Source organism: Arachis ipaensis, chromosome B04 (assembly GCF_000816755.2).
Source record: "Arachis ipaensis cultivar K30076 chromosome B04, Araip1.1, whole genome shotgun sequence".
Lineage (NCBI taxonomy): Eukaryota > Viridiplantae > Streptophyta > Magnoliopsida > Fabales > Fabaceae > Arachis > Arachis ipaensis.
The window spans coordinates 976,886-989,564 of NC_029788.2; the positions used below are offsets into that span (position 1 = coordinate 976,886).

The following is a 12,679-nucleotide window of genomic DNA, read 5'->3' on the forward strand; positions in this document are numbered from 1 at the left end:
AATTAAAATATCAAAAAATATAAGTCATAACAGTCACTCGAAGTCATAGACTTTTATATATATAAAATTTATTTTGCATGTATTTCTAATGTTCATTTGGGGCATCTTCCATTTCAAATAGTTAGCTTTTGTTCATGACTATTCTTAATTCTAAAATGGACTCGTAATTAACATTTTAACATCAAAACTCTCATATCTCAAATTTATGTAATTTGTATTTATATATTAGAAAATTTAATAATCTAGAATATTTAAAAAACTTTTAAACAAATATTAATAATTTTTTTAAATTATATTTATTCTTTCAAAAACTCAATATAAAATATACAAAGGTAACATCAAATTCATCATCAATACCCAATGTCTTATAGGTATTCATCGAGTTAGAATTCCATTAACTAATTTTCACTTGAGTATTGAATGGTCAAAGAACTTGGGATTAATAAAAAAATGTTTGGGATTAATTTGTTCACAAAAGTTGAAGGTTAATAAAAACATGTTTTAGACTAATTTGTTAGTAAGTGTCATGATAACGATGAAAACGTGGGTTTACTCTTGAATAAATATGAGAAATGCGCGCCACACTACAAGAAACACCTTTAAAATTGACGGCTAAATCGACAGCTAGGCCGTCGATAATATCAAATATCGACGGCAAAATCAACGGTGAATGTGGTCGCTATTAAACTTGTCGATTTTTTAAAATTCTAATAAAATCGACGGCTTACCGGCCGTCGATAATTAATTCATTAAAATCGACAATCTTTCCGTCTATAATATGAGTGTGAGAATTTTACCTTCTTAATAAAATCGACAATCTTCCCGTCTATAATATGACCGTCGATTTTTTGCATCGATAATTACACTGTTTTTTGTAGTGCCACCGAACTATAACTCAAATGACATAGTTTTCTCATACTCACTTAGAGGTCACGGATTTGAGTGAGAAAAAAAATATATAAGAAATGCGCAAATACAATCCAAATAACATATAATAAACTTGAGAACAAAAGTGAAGAAGATTAGAACATAGGAAGTTTTCTTATATAAAAAATAAAATAGGTACTTTTCAACAAAGTTGGCACTTCTTTCTTTGCTACAAATATATTTATTTTATTTTCTCATTGTAGGTAAAATGAATAGCCTACCCAAAGAAAAAAAAATCATGAACAAGAAAGAAAGAAAATGTTCCTATAGATGTGGCTCCAGTTTCACATAATCACATTTTCATTTTGTCCTCACAATTTTTTTTGGAAAGAATATTTTATGAAATATTATTACAAAACTAACCCCTTAAATGAGTTGATTACTAAAAATAAAGAATTCTTGACATACTTTATATTCCTTAGCCCCTTGAAGATAAAAGTGCCTGGCTCCACCATAAAACAAGCACCATTCATTACATTCATGTAGCTTGGTGCTTAAGCTTTCTTTCTTTTCTATTTTCATAATTTTCTTTTCTTCCCTCGTCTTCGTTTTACGGTTGCTTCCGTTGCAAGTTATGTTGTCCTCTCTTTCTTCAACAACCTCATTGATTAGACCTTCCTCTGGTGGCAATTCCTTCTTGGCTTTTGAGCTTGTTGCATCTGAAGCATTACATAAGAAAAAGCATGACTTCTCTGATAAAGAGGACTCTTTAGCTACACAGCTTTCGCTAGTAACAACAGCATCATGTTGCAGCAGTGAGACAACCTGCAATGTACAAGGTTGATTATGTATTTGTCATGTGATAGCTTGTCAACAAGATAATATTATATGGCTCTTTGTTGTATATCAGATTGTGATTAAAAGATGCAATGCCTAAAAAGATACCTGTAAGAATGTAACCATATTAAGTTGGGACAGATAGGGTCGGTTTGGATTGGCTTCTGAAAAAGTACTTATTTTTTTGGACAAAGTATAATTTTTGTCCCTGGAAATTGACAAAAGTTACAAAAATACCTCTAAATTTTATTTTGTTTCAATTTTGTCTTAAAAGTTTTCGATTTGCATCAAATATACTCCTGATGGCTAATTTTTCAAACAATTTGAGACCGATTCAAAAACAATTTCATAAGAACAATCTCTCAACACAAGCAAATCAAGCATAATTTTCATGCATTATTGTTAGATTGATTTTAAATTTTTTGAAAATTTAGCCGTCGATGGTATATTTGATGCAAATCGAAAACTTTTGGGACAAAATTGAAACAAAATAAAACTTAGGGATATTTTTGAAACTTTTATCAAACTTCAAGGATAAAAAATATACTTTAACCTATTTTTTTTTATTTTTTTACAGACAAAAATTATTTTACATTTGGATAGACATTTTAAAAAGAGTTTTTAAATATTAAAAACGCCTTTAGATTCTGCTTTTTTTAATAAAAGTTCTTTTTTTTAAAAAATGTATCTAAATAAGTTTTAAATTAAATAAAAGTATTTTATTTAAAAAAAAAAGGGTACTTTTTTTACTCAAAAAAGTCAATCCAAACTAGCACATAATCATTTTAGTAGTAGTAAATGGAACCTGATACCTTACTTGCATGTCCATAAAATACCAATTGAACTTCAATAGATCATGCTAAATTAAACTTTCATAAAATGAAGTGATAGTTAAGAGAAACTTATATTTTGTAGTCACTGTTTATATCATGGTTCTTAAAACTGGACCAAACCGGTCACCTGATCGATTTGGTTTAGACAAAAAAGTTCGGTTGCAAAATTCTATAAAAAATTAGTGAACTAGTTTAGAACTTTCTGCTTATATGGTCAAAAAAATTAATATACTTTATGTAAAAACATATTGTTTTCTTGTATCCAATTCAATTTTGGTTGAACTTTGATTGAACCTTTAAACCTTTTAATAGAGTAAGTTGAGATATAGTTCTAGAAAGATCTAGAAATGTGTAATAATATCATTAATGCCCCATCCCACAATTATATCAGTCTTTTCTACTGGATATGTTTTGTAATAATCTTACCATATTCATAGTAAACCTTTCTTCCGGATTCTTTCGGAGGCACTTTTCGATTACCTGGACCAACAAATCCAGTTCTTGTTCATCAAATTGGCTGCTTATATTGGAATCCAACAACAGTACATACTTCCTCCCTCTAAGAAGTGGGATTGCCTGAAGAGATTTGTGCAATGCACATGAGCAATGAGTAAATTATAAAACAGTCAAGTTTTGAAAAATCTAATACTACATATTTCAACTAAATTTAACAAAATGCATACTTTTTTCTCTTTAGAACTTCTAGTTTCAATTTGACAGTAATATCTCAAGTTATAACTGTACATCAGAGGAGTAAAAAATTCTTATTAAGAGTAGAATTTACTATAAATAGAGTAGCAGTGATGGAATAAAAAAGGGATAGATGAAATAAGTTAATTGACATATTTTCTTCTTTGGAATTCCCTTCTATGAAATTATTCTCTTCCTTTTCTCTCTAACCTACTTAATTATTTCCCTAATTAATGTTCTCATATCACCATTAATCCTTTCCTATTTCAATATCCTTCCTCTAACAATGGTGTTTTCATTGGCCAAAAGAAGCCTCTCCTTCCCCCTCTACCGGTCAAGGACTAATCCGTCGTGGATTTGAGTTCCATTTAAGGGTTTGCCGCTGGCCAATGGGTTACTACACGCACAAGACGAGATTCGAACCCCCAACATTTGCTTAAGCGGACGAGTGAGCTGACCACTCAACCAACCCAAGTTGGTTTCTAATTTGATAACTGAAATGTATTACATTATATTTTCTCATTGCAATTGAAATTAAAATCTATTATATATTATTAATTTGACAATCAAAATGTACCACTACCACACGGCACTCTATGTTATTGCAATTAAAATATATTTTTCTCTCATTTCTTCACTCACTCTATTTTTTCTTGGAATTTTAACCTTATGCTATCATTTCTAAAACTTACTACTAAAATATTATTCTTTTAAAATTATTTATTCGCAGGCTACCGTTTGTCACAGTGGCACCTATTTTTTTTGTTTAGTTGATAAAATCTTTAATATTTATTACAACAACATTCGATATTATTAATTTTTAAAATTTTAAAATATTTAGATACAATTTATTTTGAAAAACTTACCTCTTAGTAATATTATTATGGGCAAAAATACTAGTTCATTCATATATTGGATCTTGAAGATTCTAAAATGACATGAATCAAATGATAATCAAACGGCATAAAATTAGTAGCTGTAACTTGTAATTGCAACAAGCTATAATTTATGGTGAAAACTCAGGTGAAGTCGACATCACGTGAAGTTGATATCTGAGAGCCGTTAGATGAAAATGAAAATTTAGTCAAATCAATCAAATCATCTAACGACTCTCAGGTATCAACTTCACGTGAAGTCGATTGCACCTGAGTTTCCACCATAATTTATAGGAGTAAAATGATATGCATCATACCCATTCAACAAGACATTTCTGTTCTGATGCTGCTTCTGTAATCATACAGCCTGTTATCAGCTCTAAAAGAATTACACCAAAAGAATACACATCTGTCTTATCTGTTAAGTTTCCTGTTTCTTGATACTCTGGAGCTATGTATCCACAATTCCCCCTTTTTTCATCCTTGCAGTTGTACTTCAATTCACATCTTCCTTTTCCGAACACAGATTCGGCAAGCTAAAAATATTCATCGTTTTCAAGATTCAACTAAGAGTTGGTTTGATCAGATGACAAATAGCTTGTTTATAATATATTGAAGGGTAAAGCATATTTTTTTGTCGAGTAATACTACATATCCAAGTCTTTTTATGAACTAAGTCTAACAAAGTTAAATAATAAGATTTAGAATAATGCTATCCGTAACTGATTTTTGTTATGTTAGACCAACTTGGTTAGACTTAGTTAATAAAAAGACTTTTGATGTGTAGCATTATTCTTTTGTCCTTGAAATTTGTCAAAAATTTTAAAAATATTCTTAAATTTTATTTTATTTCAATTTTATTCATTTAAGACTAATTCAACAATAAAGCACAATAACTGTGTCTAATTTACTTGTGTTGAACGTTGTTTTTATAAACTATTGCTAAATTGGTCATAATTTTCTTGAAAAAATAGCCGTTATGGATAAATTTTGATGCAAATGAAAAATTTCCAAGACAAAATTGAAACAAAATAAAACTTAGGAATATATTTAAAACTTTTAATAAGCTTCAAGGACAAAAATACACTTTATCCTATATTGAAATGCAGCTTAATTAAAAAAAGCTCTCTATAATTAAGGTCCATGTCAGTACCAGAGGGTTAAACTCATGATCTAGAAGAATGTTACTTGGCTTTATCCTTCCATGAATTATGTTATTGTCGTGTAGATACTTAAGACCTTTAGCAACACCTTTTGCGACTTTCATTCTTTCTGTCCATGTTAATGATCTGCCACTTGTTCCTGCATGATTCGGAAATTTCATTTGGTATTAACTTACTTTTTAGATAAAAGTCCATGTTGTTGATGTCAAACCTCGTTTACATTATGTTCTAGATTTGTTAAGAAATATGGTAAAGCAATTGCAAAGAGACTTATTGTTTTGTCTGGTCACAAACTCACAATTTGCAACTCAAACAATATCTTGTTATATGCAAAACTCTTAGAAGAACTGATAAATTCATATTTTACTATGGTTTTTGGATTGAAAATAGTGGAATTTATCAACTTAACTTGCACTTAGTCCTTCTAGTTGCATACTTTTGTGAAAATTTTCCTAATTGAACTTAATTGATTAAACAAGCTTTTTATGTTTTAAAAATTATCAAATTAGTTCCACTTTTATTCCATTCGATAGCTTGATATGTTTTGTTTTCAAGTTGTTTAAGGTTTACGAGGCAAGGATGGTTTGGGATGATGGATGAAAAGCATGCAGAAGTGGAGATTTCGCGAAGAAACGAAGGAGGAAGAAATTCTGACGGGTGCGCAAGAACCAAAGAATGTTAACTTAATGGACATGTAAGCACAGTGAGTTATGTGAGTGAAGAGATACCTAATTGGCTAAGTTGATGGAATTGAAGACACATATCATGAATATAAAAGTTGTGAATATATATGATCATGGTAAAAGTTCCTAAGAAATGCAACATTCACATACTTATACTTACTTGATAAGTGCTGGTCAAGTGAACCATTGCATGCATGTTCATATACAATCAGCAATTGACTTTCTTGTATGCATGAACCGAATATCCTTATCAAATTTTCATGCCTAGCATTTCTAAGCAGCTCAACTTCTGACAAGACATTCTCTGTCATGTAGTATTGCTTAACAACTATTTTCAGCTCATCTAGCTGACCTCTGAAAGCAGGTCTACATCCACCTTCACATAGAGAATTCTTGGTTGAAAATCCATCTGTAGCAGCTTCAAGTTCTTCATAAATGAAGTCCTTTTTCCATGTATTATTTATGCATCTATTTTTGCAGATTGAGCATAAAGAGGTTTCTGAACTCTCTAAAATGGTTTCACCTTGATTCTCAAGTGATATATCCTGCATTTGTTTTTTATCCCCACTCACCTTTAGTTGTCTGTCTACTTCTATTTTACACATCTCCCCAACATCGAAGCTTCCGATAATATCCTCTTCTTCCTGGGTCTTGTCATTAGGATATACTACCATTCTGGGAATCTCCTCCCCATGGGGGTTGCTCTGCATCTTTTGTCCATCTTTTCTTGGGTGCTCAACTTTACTCTGACCTATTACCTCATGAGTTTTAATCTCCAACTTTAGGTCTCTTTCCTCCATCCATGGTTTGATCTGAATTTGTTCTTGTGTTTGAATCATCGAATCAGCCTTTATTTGACCTACATTTTGTTATTGTTAAGTCCCTCCTGTCTCTTTCCCAGAAAAAATACAACCATACTAAGTAAACACTAAAAATCAGCCACCCGTATAAAATACGCGTTGAAATATAAAATACACATAAAAAATGAGTTTATACACAAAGACATGGTGGCTGATTTTTAGTGTACACATATCATTTTTGAAAAAAATAAAAGCAAAAAAGGGGAATAAATCCACTCAATTTTTTTTGTATTTATAAAAAATGAGTTTAATCTCTCATTGTACATTCCTCAGCTGTGATCTTTTACTATTCAAAATCTTCTTAGTCTCACTTAAGGAGTGTATGATGAGAGTTCAAACTTGACAAAACAATTGAAAGGAAAATTGAGAATATCCATTCCCCAAATAAAGATAGTATAAATCTGCTCTCAAGTTAACAGCATGAACTAGTCAATGAAGGCTCACCATATGCTAAATATGGCATGTCTGAGGAAGAATATTCAGTAAAACAGCACTCATCTGTGTCTGTAACTGCACCTGCTAAGTCTTGTAATGCAGAGACAACCTAGAACAAGACAGAATAACCATCATGTGTCAAATGATATCCTATTGATAATGCATGTTAAAGCATTGTGTTCTTATGGACAAGTGGGATAAGTTAGCCTATATTTCCTTAAAGCATTTTATTACCAAACATGCCTTTAATCTTTCAGTCAGTCTTCATATTGGTATTCAAGAATTTGACTTATGCTATTTCGGTATTACCAATTTCCTAGTTATATTATACATTCAGAACATGGTTTGTGAGCTTGTATTCCAAAGGGCCTCTGCATCAAAGTACATGTTAAATATGTAAAACTCTTTGCATCTCATTGAACAGGTTAAGATTAGGTCCCATTTTAAGATTTTTCTTACGGTTTAAGATTAGTTCATGCTTGTCTTTATCTTGTTTAAATTGGTCTACAGTATCTCTGGTAACAAATCAGGAGCTTCATTGAGTTATGCTATCCTATGTAAACTAGTCTGTTTCCTTATTTATTGTTTTATGAACCTTTTGGTTAACAATATTCTACATCTCACTTGGACTTACCATATTCATTGAAGATCTATCCTTAGGATTCTTTCTGAGACATTGTTCTGTTACTTGGACCAGCCATTTTAATTCTTCTTCTTCATAGAAGTTGCTGATATTTGGATCCACCAACTGCGGGTGCTTCTTTCCTCCCAATAGGGGTCTTGCCTGTAAGGAAAATATTTACAAATAATAAGTTACATATGCAATTATTTATGCCGTCCAACGACATTTTGTCCTTGGACAAATGGTTTACATGATTTTATCAAGTATATAATGGGAAATGAGGCACAAACTTTTAAAAATAGTCACAATTTGTTCTGTTTAAAAATATAAAATTATTAACTTCTCTTACCCATCCAACGAGGCTTTTGCCTCCGGGTAGTTTGTCTGCAGCGCTTCGGCCACTGATCAGCTCTAAAAGAACCACTCCAAAGGAGTATACATCTGCCTTGGTTGATACTTTCCCACTATCTGTGCACTCTGGTGCCGCATATCCAGAATTGCTTGCTTCCTTACCCTTGTATGATTTCTTTGTTTCTAGCCTCACTTTCGCAAAGCCAAAGTCTCCAATCTAAACATTTTAAACAATTATGTATAGAAGTTTGTTTATTAAGACAACATATTTATAATGTCTTGAAACTTCAAAGCTTTTGCATGCAATAAGGTTCAAGTAAGTACCAGTGGTTCAAAGTCATGTGTTAGTAGAATGTTACTTGACTTTATACTTCCATGAACTATATTATTCGCATGTAGATGCTTTAAGCCTCTGGCTGTACCTACTACTACTTTTATCCTTTCTCTCCAAGTCAATGATTGGAAGTTTCCTCCTGCACAATATATGAAGTTCTTTCAACATACCTTCTAATCAATTTCAGTTTCCAAGCATAAACTGCTTAAACTTCATTTATATATTATAAGTAAAAAGGTTATGTGCTAGAGTCCTTACTTGACAGGTACTTGTCAAGTGAACCATTGCATGCTTGCTCATACACAATCATTAATTGGTTTTTAGCTGCACATATTCCCAAGAGCATGACCACATTTTTGTGTCGAGCCTTGGACAGCAGGTCGGCCTCTGACTTGAAAATCTTCTCTTCCTGGGGCTTAGTGATTTGATATTTCTTAACCACTATTTTTATCTTGCTCTCTAGCAATCCATTGAAAGTTGGTCCATCTTTACTCTCAGATAGGGAGTTCTTAATTGAAAATCCTTCGGTAGCTTCGAGGAGTTCATCATAAGTAAAGTCTCTTTGCCATGAAATATTTGGCCGTTTACTTTTGCAAATAGAGCATTTAGAGGATTTCAAATTCTCCAAAATGGCTTCACTTTGATATCCAGCAAACAAATTCTCACTTGAGCAGCTTTGTGATTGTATTTTATTCTGGTTCGCCCGATCTACTTTTGTTTGATAACTTTGATTTATAGCTGTACCGTGTGAATTCGAGCCTATTTGAATTTCAGATGAGCACCACTGCTGTTCTTGATCATTTCTTGGCTGGTCAGCTATGGTCTGCCCATAGAGGTTGCTATTCACTTGTTTGTCATACTGATTCAGCTGATCAACAACTGTCTGATCCATCATGTGTTCATAGTTTATCATCTTTTGATGACTCCTTTCCTCTGCTACAGACTTGCTTTGCATCTGTTCTTCAACCTGGTTCAGGTGATCAGAGTTTTCCTGGCTTGTTTTGTAGAAATTGTTATTTTCAACTATTAGTTTTAACCTCCCTTTTTCAATGTAGGACCTGCTCTCTGTCTGTTCTGGTTTTTTGCTTGGCTGATTATTTTCTGTTGGACCTACATTTGCAATAGTTAATACCATTTTTCACTTCAATGAAAGGATTTAAAGAAGCAACAAAGAGGAATTTAATTATGTCAATTCTGGACAGTGTCTTCCACATGTATTGGGATTTTAGTTTGGACGGGTAAAGTATGCTTTTTGTCTCTAACTTTTAATTTCATTCAATTTTGTCCTCTTTTCAATTCATTCAATTTTGTCCTTAATGTTTTCGACTTATTTTAAAACCACCCCTAGACGTTTTCAATTTTGTCCCTAATGTTTTCGATAGAGTTAATATCCGAGGATGATTTTGATGCAAATCGAAAACATTAGGGACAAAATTGAATGCAATTAAACATTAGGGGTATTTTTGCAGAAAATCACAATCGTTAGGGACAAGAAACATACTTTATCCCATTCATATATTAGAAATGTTTGTCCACGTACTAGTGATTACAGAGTTTACAAACATTTCCACTAATATTTTGTTAGTTCCTCTTTTGGAAAACTTTATATGATGAAATATAATCATAACTTTCTAGCATAACTGTCTTTTCTGTTAAATTGTCCATTTGGCATTTGCAGAGATCTTGACAATTCTGATTGCATGAATTACCTGGAGTAAGTTCGTCTATGATGCAGTGTTGTTCGCTATCTTCTAAGTCTTGCAATGCAGAAACAACCTGAAATTTTCCACATGAACATATTGATGTAAATGATATTTATTGACAATCTACAAATGAAAAAATTGCCAGAATGTGAGGCAACAATGAATATCTTGTAATGAATCAAAATAAACTATCCAACTCATTTGGTTTTCTTATAGTTCATGTTATGGTCCATTCTACAATCAAATAAGAATCATGGTCATTTGTGTCCACAGAAAAGAAGGTACGTATATTCTCAGAACCAAAAGCAGCCTAAAGGTCAATGTGTATATTGATTTTTGAATATGCATATAAGTCATACTTGACTGCTATCCTATGAACTCTTATGCATCTTCAATACATAAAAGAATTTTTCTTCACAATATTTGTCTAGGATTCAAGAGTTCCATTTGACTGAAGACACATGAGTTGACTTAAATAAAAGAAAAACAAGAAAATAACTTAAAAAAAAGTGTGATATGGTGTTTGCATTAGAGGAATGTTCATCAAATGATCCATTGTGGATTGAAGTTCGGTAATTTCTATCGTTAGCTTGTAGTTTAACTGATTTACTTTGTTTACAATGTTACATGGCTAACACCTTACAAGCGGCATTTTGTTAGAGATGAGGAACCATTTTATGATTTTCTTAATAGTCTAAGCATTAAGGTAGCAGAAAGATGATAATTACTAGTAGGATATAGGACAACATGCTTTCTGTGTTCAACAATTTGCTCTGTGTGAATGAATATTGCAGATTATTGATACTTACCATATTCATGGACATTCTATCCTTTGGACTCTTTTTAAGACATTGATCTATTACTTGGACCAGCCATTGAAGCTTTTCCTCCTCATATGACTTGCTGAGAGTGGGATCTACAAGTTGTGTGTACTGCTTTCCCTTAAGAAGAGGCTTGGCCTGAAAAGGGAAAAAGAAATGAACATCAATTTTGTATAATGAACTTAAACAACAAAATCACTGAGAATGTAAACATTGAAGCTTCTGAACCAATTTATCACTCAATCATTGAATACTATCTAATAGGATGTGAAAGTAATAATAATATTATGTTCCTACCCATCCAACAAGGCTTTTATCTGCAGAGTGACCTTTAACCCTACGTCCGGTGATCAGCTCTAGCAGAACCACTCCGAACGAGTACACGTCAGCCTTAGTTGATAGTTTTCCCCTCTCCTGATGCTCTGGTGCTATGTAGTCAGAATTTACACTTTTATCTTTGTTGAACTTCCTGAAGTCAATCTTTTTACCGAATCCGAAATCTCCAATCTAATTACATACTTACATTTCGGAGTAATGATTAGATATATAGCATGAAAATGTGGATAGTTATACTTAGTTTGAAACTCAGCTTTTAGAATTCAAGTTAAGTACCAGTGGGTTGAATTCATGTGTCAGAAGAATGTTACTTGGTTTAACATTGCCATGAATTATGCTATTTTCATGTAGGTACTTTAGACCTCTTGCAAGACCTATTGCCACTTTCTTCCTTTCTCTCCAAGTCAAAGATCTGCTGCTTTCCTCTGCATAATGAAACAAGTTCAAACGGTAAAATTCTCTACTCCTTTGTTTATATACTACACATGCACACAAACATATGGTAGATATCTTACTTGATAGATACATCTCGAGTGAACCGTTGCAGGCATACTCAGACACGGTCAATAGGAAGCTTGCTTCTGTGGTTAAACCCAACAGCATGACCACATTCTTATGTCTAACTTTGAGAGTAGACCGAACTTCGGATTGGATTTTCTCCCTTTCCTGAGAACTTCTTATCTCATGCTGCTTAATTACTATTTTCAACTCGCCCTCTAGCTGGCCTTTGAAAGTAGACAAATAGCCACCTTCAGAGAGACAGTTCTTCAATGAGAATCCATCTGTGGCATTTTGGAGTTCTTCATATGTGAATTCCTTTTTCCATTCGATATTAGGCCGTCTGATTTTGCAGATAGAGCATAACAGCTCTTCTGAAGCGCTTTCCTTGTCACTTGGTTGATCAATCTCATTCATTTCATAGATGTTTGATGGATGCCTTAAGCTCCAAGCCTCAACATGGAACAAGTTCTGTGTCTGCTCTTTGTCCCGGCTTGGCTGTTGGACTATGTCATGAGCTGTTATTTCATCATTGTTAGTTACAACTGTTGTGTCCATCTCCTCCTCATGGAGCATGCTTTGTATCTGTTCATCATCCTCTCTTTGCTTCTCTCTTTCTATTTCACCTGTTTCTTCATCATTGTTTATTTCTTCCCTGTTAGTCACAAGAAGTGTGTTGGTGGCCTTTCGGCGTTGGCACCTGCCTTGTATTCGACTCCGGCTCGACTCATCAACATATATTTCTGCAGTCATTGGAATGTTTATATATTC

At 32.8% G+C, this 12,679-nt stretch overlaps 1 protein-coding gene across 1 annotated transcript in view; it reads right to left on the bottom strand.

Annotated features, from left to right (window-relative positions):
* Positions 957-12,679, bottom strand: part of LOC107635828 — a 13,511-nt gene continuing 1,788 nt past the window's right edge. Inside the window, exons 5-19 of the mRNA XM_021120330.1 lie at positions 11,926-12,651; positions 11,687-11,835; positions 11,372-11,581; positions 11,063-11,212; positions 10,260-10,326; positions 8,809-9,660; positions 8,541-8,689; positions 8,215-8,433; positions 7,878-8,027; positions 7,253-7,352; positions 6,109-6,807; positions 5,256-5,404; positions 4,420-4,638; positions 2,964-3,113; positions 957-1,692 (exon numbers count right to left, since the gene is read on the bottom strand). Of these exons, the coding sequence (XP_020975989.1) occupies positions 1,294-1,692; positions 2,964-3,113; positions 4,420-4,638; positions 5,256-5,404; positions 6,109-6,807; positions 7,253-7,352; positions 7,878-8,027; positions 8,215-8,433; positions 8,541-8,689; positions 8,809-9,660; positions 10,260-10,326; positions 11,063-11,212; positions 11,372-11,581; positions 11,687-11,835; positions 11,926-12,651 (4,388 nt within the window). The 3' untranslated portion in view covers positions 957-1,293. The remainder of the gene's footprint in view (positions 1,693-2,963; positions 3,114-4,419; positions 4,639-5,255; positions 5,405-6,108; positions 6,808-7,252; positions 7,353-7,877; positions 8,028-8,214; positions 8,434-8,540; positions 8,690-8,808; positions 9,661-10,259; positions 10,327-11,062; positions 11,213-11,371; positions 11,582-11,686; positions 11,836-11,925; positions 12,652-12,679) is intronic.